The sequence below is a fragment of the Phodopus roborovskii genome, unplaced genomic scaffold (genome assembly GCF_943737965.1).
Source record: "Phodopus roborovskii unplaced genomic scaffold, PHOROB, whole genome shotgun sequence".
NCBI lineage: Eukaryota > Metazoa > Chordata > Mammalia > Rodentia > Cricetidae > Phodopus > Phodopus roborovskii.
In genome coordinates this window covers 4,140,276-4,159,714 of record NW_026126423.1, presented here as the reverse complement: position 1 = coordinate 4,159,714, position 19,439 = coordinate 4,140,276, and the positions used below count along the sequence as shown (strand labels likewise).

The 19,439-nt window shown below is 41.4% G+C and overlaps 1 protein-coding gene across 1 annotated transcript in view; it reads left to right on the top strand.

Moving 5' to 3' along the window:
- Ppa2 (inorganic pyrophosphatase 2) overlaps positions 1–16,859 on the top strand; it is a 64,216-nt gene extending 47,357 nt beyond the window's left edge. Inside the window, exons 8-12 of the mRNA XM_051185465.1 lie at positions 7,074–7,201; positions 9,452–9,537; positions 11,922–11,991; positions 15,158–15,197; positions 16,637–16,859. Coding sequence (XP_051041422.1) covers positions 7,074–7,201; positions 9,452–9,537; positions 11,922–11,991; positions 15,158–15,197; positions 16,637–16,662 — 350 coding nt within the window. The 3' untranslated portion in view covers positions 16,663–16,859. The remainder of the gene's footprint in view (positions 1–7,073; positions 7,202–9,451; positions 9,538–11,921; positions 11,992–15,157; positions 15,198–16,636) is intronic.
- The last annotated feature ends 2,580 nt before the right edge of the window (positions 16,860–19,439 follow it).

The window sequence follows — 19,439 nt, the reverse complement described above, 5'->3', positions numbered from 1 at the left end:
ACAAGGAATAGAAAAAGGGGCAAAGAGGACTCCAGGGGCCAGCCACCCAGCTGCAGCGAGACATGAAAGAAAAAAAGGAAAGATATACAGAAGTCGAGAAAGGTAAAAGCCCAGAGGCAAAAGGTAGATGGGATCATTTGAAATTAACAAAGGCTGGCAAGAAACAAGCCTTTGGGTGTGATTTATTTGGGGCTGGGTGGCTGGACCCCCTATTACAAGCAGTTTTCCCACCAGCCTGGTCCCACAGCCTTGTCAGCCCCAAATAACACACAGAGACATTCTATTAGATATAAAGCTGTTGGCCTGTTACTAGCTCTTACTAGCTAGCTCTGTCTTAAGCATTAACACATTTCTGTCAATCTAAGTATTTTCATGTGGTCTTATCTTACTAGAGAGAGGGTCCAAACCTCTACTCTCTCAAGTCTCTACATCTTGAATCTCTTCTACTACATCTCCCAGAATCCTTCTTGTCTCCTAGTCCCACCTATCTTGCTTTTCTATTGGCCAACAGCGCTGTATTCATTAACCAATAAGAGAAACATATTTACAGAATGACATCTCCTATCACCCCCCCAAAAAAAAGAGCAAAAACAACTAACAGCTAAGACATGCTTTCAGAAGCCATCTCTAATTTCTCTGAAAGTAAAATTGTCAGATAAGGAGTGTTCATAATTGCTGGCGGTTTGGTTCAAGTGCTGAGGCTGAGTAAAAGTCTCAACTGCTTTACTTATATGAAAACATATACCCTTTGTTCTAAATGTGCTTTTTAAATGATTGTTTAATTCATACTCATGCAAAGAAAAATTATAAGATCTAAATTGGAGCCTTTGAGATGGCTTGGGGTAAAGGAGCTTCCCCAAAAAAGTGTGATTCAGTCCTTGTGGCCCACATGGAAAGAGAAAAACAACTCATTATTTGTCCTCTATCTCCCATACATGTGCTACCATGGCATATGTGTACACACACACACACACACACACACACACACACACACACACACACACACACACACACAGTTGATCATGAGGATTCATTCATTCTCCAGCACTATCTTTTTAGTTTAAAAATTCATTTTGTGTCTGATCTTCAGTGTCAACAAGTAAAAGGTATTTTTACAAAAATATTTTGAATAATTATATGCATGAATAGGTGTGTTATGTGTGGCCACATTCCTTTTGTATGTGTTATTTTTAACATATGTTTAGACAGTGGTGGCTACATTGATTTCTCAGTAGCATTGTAGCCTGAATGAAGTAGCTGTTAATATTAGTTTAAATGTTTGTCATATCTTTCTAAGTCATTAATTCATGTTTTTATTTCAGAAGATAACAGAGCTGCATTCATAGGTAAAATGTTAGGATGTTGAGGAGATGAAATTCATATTTGGCAACTGATGCAATTTTTGTTTCAAAAAACAAAAGTTAAATAAGTACAGACACTAATAAATCACAACCCTCCCCAAGTGGGAAGTTAGTTTCAGGTTCTGTAATATCTGAAAGATAGAGTGCTAGGTTTTAATTAAAGTATTTTAGATTTATTTCTTTGTTTCTGTAGAAACATAACTCAAGTTAAGAGAAATAAAGCAAAGAACTTGGACTTAGAAGGAATAAGCTTGGATCTGTCTGTTATTACAGTTTGTTGTCTCTTCTGCTTTTTAGCTGGCTTCTCAAAAAAATTCTGCAGTTTTCAGTAACTTTATGTAGATGGTATGATACTTTGTAAAGCATGGTGTTATTGTCTTGATATAAAAATTCTACAGAGACAATACTTATTATTAAAGTTTTAAATTCAGATACATCTCTGTTATAAAGTAGTCATAGTTTTAGAGTGTTAAAAGTTATGACACCCTATGAGAGCTGTATTTAAAAACCTTAGGTGAGCCATGCTTGCTGGCACAGAAGGTAGAGACAGCCAGTCTTTATGAGTTCGAGGCCAGCCTGAGTTTCAGGGTAGCTGGGGCTATGTAGAAAGACCCTGCTTCAAAAAACAAGACAAAACAAAAAGACAGAAATCAAAACACTTTGGTGACTCGTTTTGCTTTTCTGTGTTTTAGATTATTACTTAATGTTTTGAGTTTTTTTGATATCTTAACACTATTCTATTTCCCCCTCCTAGGGAGATTTTTCCCTCTCACCTACTTGCTTATTCTCTACTTATCCTCTGTAGTTCTATGGATTGTAGCTTGCGTAATGAAGACTTAACAGCTAATATCCACATATAAGTGGATTCATATCATATTTATGATATGGGTTACCTCACCCAAGATAATTTTTTTCTACTTCCATCCATTCACATACAAATTTTATGATTTTTTTAACACCTGAGGAATATTCCATTGTGTAAATATACTACATTTTCTTTATTCATTCTGAGCATGGGAGATCTTTCCATCTTCTGATGTCTTCTTCGATTTATTTCTTCAATGGTTATAAATATTCTTATGTTCCTCTCTGTCCTTCCCCCTTCTCCCTCCCCCACCTCTCTTTTTGTTTTCCTTTTTCTTATTTTTACATAACAATCCCAGTTCCCTCTTCCTCCCATCCTCCAACCCCCCGACCCCCCCCATTCCATTCCCTACCCACTTCACAGCGAGGGTGATGCCTTCCAGGAGGGATCATCAAAATCTGTCTAGTCATTTGGAGTAGGGTCTACGCCCTCCCTTCTGTCTCTAGGCCAAGGGAGTGTCCCTCCATGGGGAATGTGCTCCCAAAGTCCTTTCCTGCACCAGGGATACATCCTGGTTCCACTGTCAGAGGTCCCTTAGACTGCCCAGGCCTTCTAGCTGAGACCCATGTTCAGGGGGTCTGAGTTGCTCCAATGCTGGATTCCCAGCCATCAGTCAGCTGTCTCTGTGGGTTTCTGCAGCCTGGTCTTGACCTCTTTGCTCATCACTCCTCCCTCTCTGAAACTGGATTCCAGGCTCAATGTTTAGCTCTTGGTGTCTGCTTCTGTTTATTTCTTCCTTCCTTCCTTCCTTCCTTCCTTCCTTCCTTCCTTCCTTCCTTCCTTCCTTTCTTTCTCCCTCCCTCCCCCCCCCTTTTTTTTTTTTTTGAGGCAACATTCTCTATATAGTACTAGCTGTCCAGACGTTCAGAAGTTCGCTCTGTAGACCATGCTGGCCTCCAGCTCACAGAGATCCCCCTGCCTCTGCCCTTTCAGTTTCTTGCTTCATTTTCTCCTCTGTACATGGTGGTTGTTTCTCCCCTGGGCAGATGGAGGGATGTCCCTTAAACATATATGCCCTGCCCTGAGCCATTTCAACATAAAAGGCAAAGTCCTCAGTGTGACCCCGAGAGTTGTGTGTGACAAGTGTGTGGTTGGCTCTCCCTTTTCACGAGCTGCCTTGTTCACTGAGTTCTAGCCACAGAACTTTGTTTTTCCCATCCCCGTCCTCCCCTGTAAGAACACTAATTGCAGAAGTCTGGATAGTTGTCCTACAGTTCAGAGACTCCTCTCAAGGGGCTAGAGAGGTGCTCAATGGTAAGAGCGCTGGATACTCTTCAATGGAACCACAGTACCACCTGGCAGCTCGCAACTGTCGGTAACCCCAGTTCCAGGGGATCCAAAATGCCCTTTTCATCCTCCACAGTCACTAGATATACACAGGGTGGGTACACATGTAGTTAAACATTCATACACATCTGAAATAAAAATGAAAATTAAGAAAATCTTTTAAAAAAGAGTTCTCTGGAGTGCATTTTACACGAGCTTGACTTGGTTATGTAAGATGCTTTCCCTCTCCACTGGCTCAGCAATCTGCATGTGTTGGGAGATATTTAGTTTTTCCTCTAACTCAGCTGTTTTATTACCCAGCTCTAAATTGATGTCAGATGTTTTTAGTAACCAGTTTTATTGGGTTCTTTCAGAACATTCAAAATTAATTTCACGGAAGCCAACACTTTTTGTATTAAGAAATTCACCTGCTTACATGATATTTAGTTAAATCTTTAACTGTAACCGCAGATACCATTGGGAATGGGGACACCTGAAACTTGTCAAAGATAAAATCCAACCGATGATGGGACATGTGTATGCTTCCTTCCAGAGGGTTCCACCAGACTCAGCACATACTACAGTCAGAATAGTTTGCTCAGTGAAGAATCTTTGTTAATTAGTGCAGTAAAGTAATAAGTAGAGGTTCAATTAAAAGGGCTTAATGGGTCCAGAAGAGAAACTGAGGCATATTTAGCTTGATTTTATAAATAGGTGCTTCCAGGTTCTCCTTCCTGATTGCTAGTGTGGTCCATCTCTGCAGCAAATGCCCTAACTGTCTGCATGATAAAGTTTCACATAAAATCCTAAGAGTGGGAATAAATGGGTACTAGAAATTCACTACTTATCTTTAAAATGGCATACATTATAAAAATGCATCTGATGGAGAAGTCCTACAGATGGATAGTGGTGCCAATTAGACATTGTGGAGGAACAAAATATAACTGAGTTATATCCCTAAAATGACTGCAGGGGACACCACCATGCTATGTAGATGTTCCTATAGCAGAAGAAAATGATCTGCGTTTATTTTGAACGCCTTTGGCTGGGCAATGCAACAAGAAGAAAAGCAGGTTAACAATTAAACGTCTCATGGCTTTTATGATGCAGCTTCTGTTGTACATTTCAGCAAACATGTCAAGTTCTCTTTGCTATAGTCTCCTTATATTTAACACATATGTATTCCGTGGGTCAGTCTATCGATTGTAGATACAATGCTTCCCGCTTTCAGAAAAGTCAATTCACTGAGTTGGATTTCTGGTTGGACATTTACTATTGAGATTTTAAAAATGTTAGAATTGCATGCTTCCAATTTTGTCTGAGGTCTTGGCTGTTTATGAAATTGCAGCTGTTTTCTCCTGGGATGTAATTAATTGAGAATTGGTGAGTGTAGCTTCTACTGGAGGATTGTACTTCTTTCTGGCACTGTTAAATGTTTGACATTTTTAATCACTGGTGTCTTAAAGGTCCCCTCCATGAGTTCAGAGCCAAGAGCTTCCTAGGATGAAAAGGGCATTGGCTTCTTTCTTTAAAATTGGTGGGTAAAATAAAGATAATCAAACAAATGCTTTGCACAGTGGGACAAAGACCAGTGGATTGGGTGAGGTACAGGGATGGAGTCATCAGTCAGTTCAATAAAAGATTATTTTGGAAATTAAAGTACATTCCTATTTATTCAAGTTTAGTATACTGCAATATTTTCCCAAGCGAATAAAAGAATTTTAAGTTGGGCCAACCTGAAATTAATCAGTTTACAAGGATGCTTTGTAAGAATAGGAGGAGGATATAAGAAGATGATCAATGGAAAATCCACCCTAGATATAACGTCTTAGAGAAGCAGGAGAATGTGAAGATGAATAGAATCTGAGACGGAAACATTATATTGGGTGAGGAGTTTCTTGGATTGTGGGTCTGGGCCACAACAAAGGACTCTAACCCAGGGTGCAGGGTGCATTCCTTAGAGGGTACACTTACAGAAAATTCTCTGTCTTAAGCATCTGCCACAATTACAATTGCTCGAAAAGTATATGCTGACACCTGTTAATGATGCAACTGTAATCTGCATTCCCTTCGAGCAAGTCTCTCTTATTTTCCTTTGGTTAATTGTAACGTTGGTGCTTCTTGTTTTAAAATATTTCAGATAGATGTGTGGCCTTTGGTATCATTTCAGACTTTAAGGGAGAAGACTGTCAGCAAATCGAACCTTCCGCCTTGCCCAGGCCTCTGCTCCACCACACTCATCTCGGTTATAGCGAAGCCCCCAGCCCTGGAGGCATTGAACCCCTCCCTGTATACCAGGCAAGGGGCCAGTGGGAAAAGGCAAGGCAGTGGCGCTCGTCTGTGTCACCAGCGCCCATGGAGCACTGGCGTTCCCTGTCAAGCGGGAGGAGAGGGCTTTCAACAAGGTGTGGAACCGGGGAGTTTCTGGGTTATCCCTATCTGTCGTTCTCTCCTAGTTCTAGTTATAACTTCCTAGTTCTTCAAGTTTGACCAATTCTGTGTGCTCTGTGTTGTACATCACAGGCTGATTCTTAAACATCTCCTCTAGAGTATTTTGCCAATCACTTACTATACTTTTAAATTGTATACTAGAAAGGCTGCTTCCTTGGGGACCTCACTGAATAAGGGGTTTGTCAATCTCAATACAGGAACCTTATGTCCAAGTATAGTCTAGTGAGTGTTCTCAAAACCAAATCCTGAAAAACCATGGTTGAATTAGGACAATTTTTTTTTTTTTTTTTTGTGCTATCTGTGCCCTACCCCGTTTAAATTCCCCGACTCATCTTTGCCTTCCTTGTCTGGTTTCATTCTTCTTTGGGGACTGTTTCTTTGCTGTGTTCATGCAGGGTCAGCCATGACGGTTGAGGGCGAGTGTTTTCATCTACTCATTTCAGTTTTCTCACCACTTAGAACAGGATGTGACACAAAGAAAGAACTCACTAAATATCGCACACACAAGAGAAGACTCACACAGCCTCTCTTGGCCGGCCTCAGTGCTCCGTTTTCTGGATACTGCTCCCGACCGTGTTCAGACCTTTGAGACCAGTGTTTGTAGAAACATGAATCCTGACACTGTGATTTTACTAGTTTAAACCCTTCCTTTGCCTGTCAGAAGATAGCAGTCCCTGTCGTGGTATGTGCTGTTCAGTGGCCCTTCCTTCCTAGAGACGTCTCCTCCCTCTCCACTCCTGTCTGACTACTTGTGCATGCCCTCTTCTATGGTGCTTTCTTTCACTCCCTGATTTGGTATTACCATCCTGTTCTGTGTATGATAACCTCATTGCACTTCATCACCATTTGCTGTCTGTTCCCTCTACTGTGTAACCCTGGGAACTTGCAGACAGAGAGAAACCTGTGTCCTGAAGGGACCCGGTAGATGTCTGTAGAATGAAGGAACAGTGTTTTACATAGGGAAGAAGAAGTCTGTGTGGGATATGAGACTTGTCAAGCATCACTAGCACAGTTGGTTATGATGGAAGCTGGAGTTGGCCCACATTTCATGGCTTCCTCAAGACCTGGCCTGATTGTATTCCCGAGTGTAAACGATTTTTAACAAAATGCTTTTGTTTCTTCCTTCACAGATATTGATGATGTTAAGAAGTTCAAACCAGGTTACCTGGAAGCCACTGTTGATTGGTTGAAATGCTATAAGATACCGGATGGAAAACCAGAAAACAAGTTTGCTTTTAACGGAGAATTCAAAAACAAGGTAAAGATGTTTGAAGTGTTCCTCTCAATGTCTGATAGCATGTTTCACATAGACAATCTGATATGAATATTCACATATAGAAGAAAGACACTTTACTGACTTCCATATTTAAGGGCATTAGTGTTAACATTTTTTCCAGATATTTAAGTGAGTCAACAGGATCAATGTACTCATCCCAGAAAGTAAGGGGATTCAGCAGTTTAAATTTTCCAAGCTGTGTATGAAGAAAATACCTTCATTTCCTGGTTTGAGGAGGCTCCTTTCCCATAATGTAAATCCATCCAGGATTCTCTCCTGACTAAGTTTTACACACACACACACACACACACACACACACACACACACACACACACACACACACAGAGAGAGAGAGAGAGAGAGAGAGAGAGAGAGAGAGAGAGAGAGAGTTCTTTATTGTCTCAAAGGCAGCCTGGCAAGTTTTGACTTTACAGAGTCGGGTCAGGTATCTTCTCTGTGTTCTGGTGCTTTTGATGAACATTTATTTATTTATTTATTTATTTATTTATTTTCTGTAGGTGGCTGGGTTGTTGTTATACCATTTCCAGAAATAATCATTTTATGCATTGCTTTTTACCATTGCCACAAAAGGACAGAGCCTTACCCAAGAATGTTTAATTCTGACTCTTTTTTTGTGTTTGAAAAAAATGGCTTTCATTTTTAATTCTACAATTTCCCTACCCATTTCATTGAGCATGTACTAGAATGTATTATAAACAGGATTATCTGAATAATTTTGTCCATTTCTTATCCCCTGTCTACAGCAGTATCCCCAATACCTCCTCACCGAGAATGAAGCCATTCTCCTTTTCTCAGCCTTCTGTAGCCTGGAGAAAACTATTATTTCCATAGGTTAAATTCCCATTGCAATTCATCTCCAAGCCCAAGATTTTGTTTCTTCAGTATGATAGTAATTAGTTATAATTGAGGATAAAGCTAGCATAAATTAGCTAATAAATATTCTCCAGGAAGGAAGGAAGGAAGGAAAGAAGGAAGGAAGGAGACATTTGAGGGAAGATCAGTGAAATGATTTTCTTGTACTTAGAGAGCTGGCTCATTGGTTATGAGGTCTCTCTGCTTTTGCAGGGAGTCTGGTTTGGCTTCCAGCATCCACTCAGCGGTTCACATTACCTGTAACTACATCCTAGGGCATCTGATTCCCTCTTCTACTCTTCAGGGCTCCTGCCTACATACATATACTCAGGCACACACACATACACATAAACTAATTTTGAAAAGAACGTAAAAGTGATTTTCTCCTTTGGAGACTCGAGATTTTTGCTATGTAGTATTCATTATAATATAAGAAAAGCAATGTGCAAGAGAAAGATACCATTTGACAAGTTTCAAGCAGGAGAAGAGGAGACAGGAAAGAGGGGCAGAGAGAGAGAGGTGGGGAGAACAGAGAGAGAGAAAGAGAGAAGGATGAGAGGTGGGCAGGGCCCTTTTAAAAGGGAACGTAGTGAATGTGCACAGGTGGTGTTCTTAGTGGCTGCAGCTGAGGGTGTGTCCTGTCAGAACCCCAAGGACAGGCCAGTACAGATGCCCGAATTCTAGCAGTGTTACAAGATGCACACCTAGCCAAATGTTTATTACTGCTTTTACAATTTTAGGTATTTTATGAATTGGTACCAAGAAAAGGTTGTGGCAGCTCTGAGATGTATTGCTTTCAGGCAGTGAGTTGTCAAAAATTATAGTTAGACCATGTGCACTCACGACAGTGATGAAGTAAATATGTGCTTGCTTCCTCACAAGTTGTGGACTACGCTGAGCACTTTCCTGTGCATCTTTTTATTATTCATTCATTAGCTTTGTAGTTAAGATCTGAGGTGGGCGAACTATGTCTGTCCAGGTCAGACAGTAAATATCTAAGGCTTTACAACATAGCACATGGCTTCCGAATATCTTCTCAACACTGCCATCCCATTAAAGCATCCATGGGCCAAAGACACATGGCAGCCCATGGTTGACCCACAGACTTTGATTCATCTGCCCCTTATGTAGATTGCACCTCACCCCACCTCATTGTAAGCTATTCCTTCGAGTAGGGGGTTGAGGCTTGGTGAAGTTCAGCGCCTGCATCCCAGCTGATAACTAAGAAAGGTATCTACTCAAGTTTGCCTGATTCCAGAGCTCTGGCTCTTAACAGTTACTGGTTCTGTGTAGGTGTAACACTGGTTTTGGTGGGAACTAGGTTGCAACTACCTCCGTCTGTTTTTTGATTGGAACTAGGCTTTTGCTCTTGAAGTTGTCAACAAGGCACATGACTGTTGGAAAACAATGATCATGAAGAGATGTGACCACGGAGCTATCAGTTGGTAAGAACATAGCTCTTCTGTTGATGTAATGTTAATTACTGTCAGATTCTGCTCAGCAACCAGATATTGCCCAGATCCCTGACTTTCAAAGCATGTCTCTCTTTTTTTGTTCTGTTTCAGTTTTTTGTTTTGTGTTTTTGAGACAGGGTTTCTCTGTGTAGCTCTGGCTGTCCTGGAACTCACTCTTTAGACCAGGCTGGCCTCTAACTAAAAGAGATCCACCTCCCTCTGCCTCCCCACTGCTAGGATTAAAGGCATGCGGCACCACTACCCAGTTTATAGAACATGTCTTTAACAGCCAGTGCTGGGTGCTGACTGTCACTGTGCAGATAGGAAGCCAACGTGCCTCACGTTTTCCAAGTGATTTTTATTTCAATAAGATAGACTGAGAAGTAAGCAAATGCTTAATGCAATCTTCTGGGATAGGTGCAAAGATAGAGTAAGAACAGCAGTTTCCAGTATATAATAATATGGGTATTTGTGTACATAAAAACTACAACACTAAAAATTGCTGTTTTCTTTAGCTATATTTTTTTTCATGTGCATATGTCTGTGTGTGCGCATGGCACAAATGGTGGCAGTCAGAGGACAACTTGCATGACTCATTTCTCTGTTGTAGAATCAGGGGATGGAGCTCAGGTAGTCTTCTTGTCCAGCATGACCTGGACCATTAAATGATTATGAAGAACCAGACAAAAGTAACATGCATACCTTCTACTTTAATTCGAAACACTTGAATATACACTGAGTTACCAAGCTTTAGCTATAAGGTTAAGACCTTTTCTATGTAGATTCCACGAGGGTTCTTCCCTGTGTCTACTAGCATTGTGTGAAATAGCAAAGAAAGATCCGGAAATCTGAGTTCTCAAGTGCTAAACTGGTGTTCCTTTCAAAGAGTGTCGATGTGGCTTTGTCATCCTGATGCTTAAGAATACCTGCAGTGGGTCCCTTCAGTTGTGGGGCCTAATTCCCTAGCCTCATGACCTGTCTCCCCCGGCCAGCTGTCTTTCTGTCGTAAACGTCATCCTCTGGGCTCTCACCCTCTGCCGTGCATTCCCGAGTGGACAGCTTGAGTGTTAGTTCGCTGCTGGGTGCCGAATCTGAGCTTTAGCATGTAATCGCAGGGCGTGGCGCAGAAGGGAGTCTTGACCAAGTAAATACATTTTCAATTACCCCAGGTTATGTATGTCATGAAGTTGTTTTGTTTCGTTTTTCACCTTCCTGACGGAAGGTACATTTAATTCACTGAAAATAGTTTGGTAGCACCAGTGAGATGGCTTGGCTTCCTTTGGAAGCCTGGTGACCTGATTTCAATCTCTGGGACCCACATAAAAGTAGAGGGAGAGAACTGACTGTACTGAGTATACACTGGTACCCACATGTATACTGCGACATACATGCACCTCTCCACCTGACATCCATGCACAGGAACAAGGGCACCCGTGTACACACACACACACACACACTTGAATAAATACACACATAAATAAATAATATCATTAAAAACCCTATAGACATTTAAAAAATTAAATGTTGTTCATGGCAAAAACAAAAATAAGTCCCACACCAGGTTATGATGGTAACCAGAATGAAAACCTACTGTAATCAGTGATAAATAGATCTTCTTGTGACAAATTCCCAACATATTTCACAAAGCAGTTGTGAAGATAAATTCGACAGTGTGTCTCTGTTAGGCCGTTTGAAAGAAAGTACGTGTGTTTACACCATTCTCGTAGGAGACAATCATCGCTAGTCACTTTTCCCTTTTCCCTTTGAAAAAAGTAACTAGGTCTGAGCTCCCTTCTCTTCTAGTGCTTTCCAAATCTGGTCCAACCTGTCAGCTTTTCTGTGGAATTTTTAGAAATTGGCCTTACTCTGTGTAAGAGGGCTAGTGGCCTCTACTGTTGTCTGTTGGGGGCCGAGGGTCAGGGCAGTAGGGGAGGCTTGTGTAGTGGTGGCATACTTTGGGGTCTGTCAATCAAAGAAGGGCATTGGCTTCCAAGCCCTCGCTGATTGGGGAACAAGCCTTTCTGGGCTGTCCCTGTCCAACGAATAAGAACAGTTATTTTGTTATCGTTTCTTCTTGTCCCACTCCATAGAGGATGATGTCTCCACACAGTGTCTTTCTGTATGTTGGATTTGACTCTTACTCAAGCTTAAGTGTAGTTTGTGATGTTTCTGTATACAACAGGGAGCGATTTGGGTAGTATATCATTTTAATTCGGTTTAATTGTGGAGAGTGCAGTGTTGTATATTACAGTATCTTTAGTTCTGATTTGTTTTTGGCTGACATCATACAGCCAGTGTGGACAGTTTGCAGTTAGTTTTCTGGTGATTTCTCGTTGTTTTGGCTGTGTTAACTAAAATTCTCTTTTCTTCTGCAGCATGAATGTGCAGATGTGTGATAGCCCTTTCCACTGCACCCCAGAGGAGGCAAGATCACTAGTTGAATCGGTAAGGAGCCGCTGTTCAAGACATCCTTTACTCATGTAGATCTCATGACAACGCTGACATTGGTTCTGAAATATCCAGCAGTGAAATGTGTCAAGACCTTTGGGAATCATAAAATGAAATAATGTTATTTGAGTTAGCATTTGGGGGGGGCAATTTAAATCAGAGGGTACTAAAACCTTCTGGTTTAATTCTTAAATGTGGTGTTCAGATTGTCCTCATGGTCCCTGTCCGCTGCCGTGTCTCTGTGGTCTTCTGTCTCAGGAGCTTGTCCCTCACATTGTGTCCATAGAACAGGTTTTCATGGCTCAAGAGACTGAAGAAACTAAACCCTGCCCCCTTGTAATTTCCATGTAGGTCACCTACCTCACAAGCTCTGCTTCCAGGAGCTCCCTGCCTTAATGATGATGCTGCGTGGAGGCAACTGTATTTACCAGTATATTAATTCTTAATTAGAGAGCACTAAATAAAATTAATATTTGGATAATTAGGTATGTAAAGTGTGTTTAGCAGAGATCTCAGGCTTTAAAATCCCCCTTATAAATTAAGGGCTTTTAACTAATTATGAGCTAGGTCCTTATGAACAACTAAAGTTGTGGCTGCTTTTCCTTTGTTGGATTTTCCCACCACTAATTCATCAGTTATTCAGTCACAATCTGCTCTGCGATGATTTACCAGTGCTTGAGTGCATACTAAAGAAGCCACAAAAACACACGTCCTTCTGAAAGTTACATTTTAGTTGGGAAGATAAATAGTAAATGTAGAAGTGAAGTAGACTTTGAATAGATAATAAATACGGTGATGAAAAGGGAGCAGGAAGAGGGGGATCAATTGTAGGAGGATGGGAATTATAGTCATTAGGCAGCATGCTACAACAGCCGCACAGGAAATGGGTTTAGTGATTGATTAGCCCAGGACTAGGGAAGGTGAAGGGGGGAGTGGCTAAAGGGAGAGCCTTCTGAGCCCAAGGCAGAAGGATGCCTGTGTCCTAGCCAGGAACACTGTGGATTGCTGGGGATTTGGGACTAACTCAAGCCACATACTCGATGGTTACCTGGGCAATGTAAATTGTTATGATTATTTCATAGAGTTCTAAGTAATTCCTACAGAGATGGAAGATGCTAACTCACTGTTGTGCAGTTGGCCTTCTAGATAAATCTCAGAGATATTGGTGCGTGTGCTTATAAAACCAGACAGGGAAAATCTGAAGCTAGGTATCAGTCGATAAAATTAGGGAATAAACTGTACTCTGGCACTATTGTCCTGCATGTTTATAAATCAGGGCAGAAAGAAGCCGTGGAGTTGGGTGGGTAAGGGGTAAGGACATCAGGAAATCACTGCCAATTGTGAAGAGTTAAGTGTCTGCTGCTTTTTGTAAGACCATTGCTGTTACTTTCAAATTTAAATATAATTTTCTTCATTAGTGTGGAAAAGACGTTTCTTGCCCATGACAAAACTGAGTGCCACTATCTGACTTCCCATAATGCTGGTTCTCTTAAATAGGGCTTTATGTGTTCTGAATATGTTCAACCAGTCAAGGAACCTGTCCTAACAATGCAGCAAATAACATTCTTGAGATGATCTTTAACAGCTATGTCCTGATATATGTTTCAAAAGAATTTGCCTGCTCCTTTTTTTTTTTTTTTTTTTTGCAGTGGGTTTCAGGCTAACACATTGCTCAACTGTTTTATTTTTTTATGCATCGTTCATTTTCTCTCTCTGAAAAGCTTGGTAGTACCAAGGAGAAGCAGATGTTAATTTTAGACAGGAAATTTAGCCAGTGACTTTTCCAAAGAATTTTGTAAAAATATATTGTCCAACTTACAGAGCTAGAACAAGTCAGATTATGAGTAGGTTCCAATCCATGGAAGTGGAGTGAAACGTGGTTAATTACGGGCCAGGTGTGTGTCCCATTCCACTGTAGCTACAGTCTTGAAGAACAGGAACAAAGTGACTGGAACTGCTTTGCTAACCAGCACTTGCCATACCCTAAACATCTGGACCTGGCATCACTTTCTTCCTGTGCATCACAGTCGTCCCAGGCTTCTGGTTCAGGAATAAGACATTTTATCCATATTAAAGATTTTCTATGGCAAGTGGTTTTCCTCTGCGTAAACTTTTACCCACTGTTTCCACAGATTCTCCCCCGCGCTCACATCAGCGCTCACAGGGCCAGCACCCCACATTTATGTAAAGAACAACTCTCCCTGCTTAAACCACCAGGCCTGACAACCACTAATGTCCCTCAGTATCACAAACCTGGGCCTTGGCTGTGGTTGTTGCAATGCCTACAAGGTTATACTTCTATACCTGGTCTTCCCACTCTAAGCTCTCTTCATGTTCAGTCCAGGCCATTCTCAAACTCTCAGTATCTTATTGCTGCCAACAAAACAGAACAGTGTTGGAGGTCAGAAGCTGAAACCTGCAGAGTGAGTGCCATCTCAGGGGTGGGAGGCCTGGGCAAGCCAGGTGGAAGGTACACCCCCTCCCAGGATGCCCCTACACAGCTGTGCACTGGAGTTCCGAGCAGGGCTCTTGAGGGGTTGGCACAATTGCCACAAATTGTGCTTATTGTAGGTGACCCTCTCATACATTTATTAGTGATATTCATCCCAGCATCAAAGTTGTGGACATCATCCACCAGACCAAGGAATTCTAGCTGCTTTTAAGGCTTGCGCCCTGAAGCAGACCTTTGGTCGTGTCACTGCTTTAACTGAAAATCATAAAACACTGATGGAATTCTAGAAGGATTCCGTCTATGACTGGTCCAGAACCTTGCTCAGGTAGTGCCACCACAGAGACGGTGAGCTGTTAAGTTGGGTGTGGGTGACGGTGACATTACAGGCCGCTTAGAGGCCGTTCCCGTGTGCCTTTGTGTGTGGTTGAAAGAAATCATCCTCTGTCACTCAGCTGCAGAGTGCTGGGGGCCCACTTGGGCGACTGATAGGAAATATCCTGAGCATGTTTTCTTTTGTGTGGGTCTACACCCGGGGCCTGTTCCTTAGAAAGAAGGAGCAGCCCAATAGAGCAGAAGCAATCTTGACTTTTTTGAAGTTAGAAAACAGTTATATGTCCATTTTATTCTATAATCTCATGAAAACTATTTCTGGGTTCACTTTCCATATATAAATATTAAATGTATTAATTCTTTGCTGTTCTTATCTTTTAGGTCGCAACACCTTCAATGAGTAAAGAAAGCAATGTAGAAGGTATGTTTCTTTTAAAAATTGTCATTTTAAGAGAGAGAGTGAGAGCATATACTTTTGGTTGTGAGCCTAGCCTTTAACGGCTGAGCCATCTCTCCAGCCCGAGAGCATATACTTTTAGGAGTCTGTTTTGTCTTTCCTTCATGGACTTGGGGGTAGATCTCAGGTCATCAGGCTTGGCAGCAGACACCCTCACCTTGAACTATCTCACTGTCCTGGTTACAGTTCTTGAGAGAAAAAAAAAATGTACAAATCTCTTCATAGCAGTGGAAAGCAATAAATAAATAAAATTGGTTTAAGAGTTATGAAAATTAAGTAAATGGAGTTCAGGTGGTCATTAAATTGCTCTGATAAAATGTCATTTTATTCCCTAACTTCTGGAAATGAGGATCACATTTGTTATTTTGAGTTATTTGAGCATTCCATTACATGGTGATTAAGCAACCTCCATGTGTCTTGCTTAGGCCTCCTCCATGCTGCTTTAGCATGCTGCGATATGGCTTACACAGCTCTTTCTGTGTGAGTGAAGTAAGGTGAAGTAAGCCAGCTCTGATAAACCTAGGGTAACTCCAGAAACTTGTGTTTATTATCGCTAGGATTTTTGTGTCATTCATTTTAACTGAAAGTCTTCAAACCAAAATATATCGTAGAGTTGAAACTAAGTTCCATGTCCTTGGATGTCATTATCTGAAGCCATTATTGAGAAGCAAGTAAAAGTATTCTTCATTAACAATTTCAGAATGTAAGCATACAGGCATTTAATCCCAGCACTCATGAAGCAGGCGGATCTCTATGAGTTCAAGGCCAGCCTGGTCTACAGAGTTAGTTCCAGGAGAGCCAGGGCTGTTACACATAGAAACCCTGTCTGTAACCTTCCCCTCAATATGACAAGGCTTTTGATCTTCTAGTATAAGTAATATTAGGATATTCAACTTAATGAATTTGGAGAGGAAATGAAAACAATTTCTGCATCCAGCTGTGAGATGTGTAGGATGGTGTCCCTAGACTCAATTCTGTGGGAAAGCTGGTGTAGTTCTCAACTGCTGGCTGGTCAGGCTTTCTTTACAGTGCATCTCCTTTTGGGTGTTTAATGAGCAATAGAATTTTACAGCAAAGTTTTTCTAAACCTTTCCTATTGTTGCTAGAGTACTAACTTCTACACTGTTCATTAGAGTCTAAAATGCTACCAAAGGGGGCAGGAAATAGCATGGGCAGACTCTAGAATTTTTAATGTAGTTTCATATGAGGGTTTAGTCAACTGAGAACATAGAGAGCTGGAGGCAGTATCTAATCTTAAGAGGAAAAATGGCGTGCTAGGATTGTAGAGACTTTTAAAAACATTCTAATACTAATGTCTAAATACTTCCTGCAGATCTAAACTAAACATGTCTTACTCTTTCTTCTTCCCTCTTCATTCCTCCACCTCCTCACACTTTAAACAGAAGAAAGGTGGCACTTCCTCAACTGACGGGGACACTGGAGGTTCTCCATCAAGACTTCAACCTCCGAGGACCCCTACGGTCCCTTTTCCCTTAGTGTTCTTGAGAAGCAAGCCGATGCCCATTTCATGACTTCCTGTCAAAACATCATTGTTCTAAAACTTTTTAAATACACTTGTAAATAAACACTGACATTTTGAACTTCTCTCTCCTTTAGATACTTATTGATGCAAGAAAAAGATTTCATTTTTGTGTCTAATTGGTTAAGTGTCAAAATCAAAAATTTCGCAATAAAATTTTTACCAATACTATTACTATTATTTTCATATCTTCTTGTCTCTTTTCAAGCCCATCACTGATAAATACTTTTTTAATCAAACTGTCTGCATAAATGTGCTATACGCACTAGAGCTCTTTTCTCTGATTTGTTGTTTCAGAGGCCCTTACCCCTTCCAGCTTTCACTCCATCCCTTTGATTTTAGTTCTCATCTCCATGGAGATTTAAGATCCACAGAAGGACTTTGCTTAGACATCTCTTTAAATGCCCTGGACCCCTCTTATCCCAACTGCTGGATTCAGTTCCCCCCTTGAAGTCATACTGAACCCCACTTTATTCATGAATGCCCCCTGTATTCCTTCACACACATTCACTGTCCTCGTTCATTGGGCATCCCCACCCACACTCCAATCTCTTCTGTGGGTCTCTGTTTTGTCCACATTGCTCTAGCTCAGCTTCATGCTCAAGCCTCCACACCAAGTGACTATTCTCTCTGGCTTTGCTCCAATCTCATCTTCCATATTTCCAGCAGTTATTTTCTTAGTTTTTCTCAAAATACATTCAACAGCTCTTGTGTTCCTGAGAGTAAAAATTAAATTCTCATTTACTTCAGAGATTCACTCTCTCCCCTCTTGCTACCCATACTCTGTAGACATGTATTCTCACACCCACAACTTGTTAACCTGTTGGCAGTGCTGGCCATACCTTTTTCTCCTTTTCCTTTCTATTGGTCTCCTGATCATTGCATTCACTAATATGTTTTGTGGTTGGCAAAACACTGTTTTGCATTACAAAACCTTTCCACTTACTGAACACCTTTGGCATATCGGGATGTGTGTTAGAAAGCCACATGCTGTATGCATGCTATAAAGTGATGTCACATGCTTCATATCTGATATCCTGAGATACTCGTTAACTTGCCCAACATCACATAGAGCCAAAATTAGAACTATTGACTCTCACGCTCTACATTCTGTGGATTTTCCAGCCTGTTCTGCACAATGCATCTCGCTTATAATGAAGGCAAAATAGCATCAGACCATGAGTAAATATGTTCTGTGCATGTGTGTGGAGTACATGTGGAGGTCAGACGACAATCTCAGATATCATTAATCCACAGGCATCATTCACCATTTTCTTGGAGACAGGATCTGTTGCTGGAACCTAGGACTCAGTGAGCCAAAGAACCCCAGGAAGCTTCCTGTCCTTGCTTCCCCAGCTCTGGGATTCCAATCACATGCCAACATGCTAAGCTTTTCACCTGGGTGTTGGGAATGGAGCTTAGGTCCTCATGCTGATACAGAGCCCCAGCAGTGTTTTGGGGAATATGTGAACTGTGTTGAGAGACAGCAAAGAGCCCAAGGAAAGAACATATTTTTAATATGATAATGCCCTGCCTGGTTGTTGTTGTTGGTGGTGGTGGTGGTGGTGGGGTATTGCTGGGTTTTTGTTTGTTTCGTTTTGTCAGCTGAAACAAGCTAGAATTATGGGGGAAAGGTCAGAAAATTGCCTCCACCAGATTGTCTGCAGGCCGGTGTGTGGTGCATTTTCTTGCTATTTGATAAGCGTGAGGCAGGGGGCAGTGCTACCCCTGGAACACGGTCCTGGGGAGCGACAGAAAGCAGGCTGATCGGGCTGGGAGAGTGAGCCAGTGAGCCGTGTTCCACCATGGCCCGTGCTTCAGCTCTCTGCCCTGACACAGTTGCAAGCTAAAGTAAACCTTCTCCATAAGTTGCTCTTTGGTCAAGGAATTTGAGTACAGTTGTAGAAACCCAACAAAGCCCTGACTTAAATTGTGAAAATAAAACTTAGGAAAAGAGAATAAAGAACACGTAGTCTTGTAATTTAAAAAAGGAAGTCGAGTTTCCAGGGAGGGGCTAGACTGACAATTGGTGAGAGCAAACTGCCTTCTGTGTATTAAAAGAAGCTTATCTAGGCGAGTCCCCTTCCCCTGGCGGGCAGTACCCAGATGCCACCTACCTAACAAGCCTTTTTCAGAAGGTGACACATCACTGACCTAAGTTTGCTTCACGCTGAGTTTTTTCATAAATAATACATAAACTTGAATTAAAGCATTGTCATACCAGGCAGTGGTGGTGCACGCCTTTAATCTCAGCACTCGGGAGGCAGAGGCAGGCGGATCTCTGTGAGTTCGAGGCCAGCCTGGCCTACAGAGTGAGTGCCAGGAGAGGCTCCAAAGCTGCATAGAGGAGCCCTACATCTAAATAAATATATATATAATATATATTTATATATATAATAATATATTTATTATAATTTATATATTATATTACATATAATATATAAATATATTATAGTATATTTATATAATTTATAATAAATATATAGTCTTAATCGCCTAAAGCCTGAAACGGACAGGGAGACGGGGTGGGAGGTGGGTGTGCAGTTGCGGCCCTGTACTTGATGGCCATCCAGGGTCTTCTCCTTCCTGTAGCAGGGCTTCACAGATGGAGAGTAGAGCATGGGCGCTGGGAATCAGGCCCCAACCCCATGTGTCAGCACCTGTCT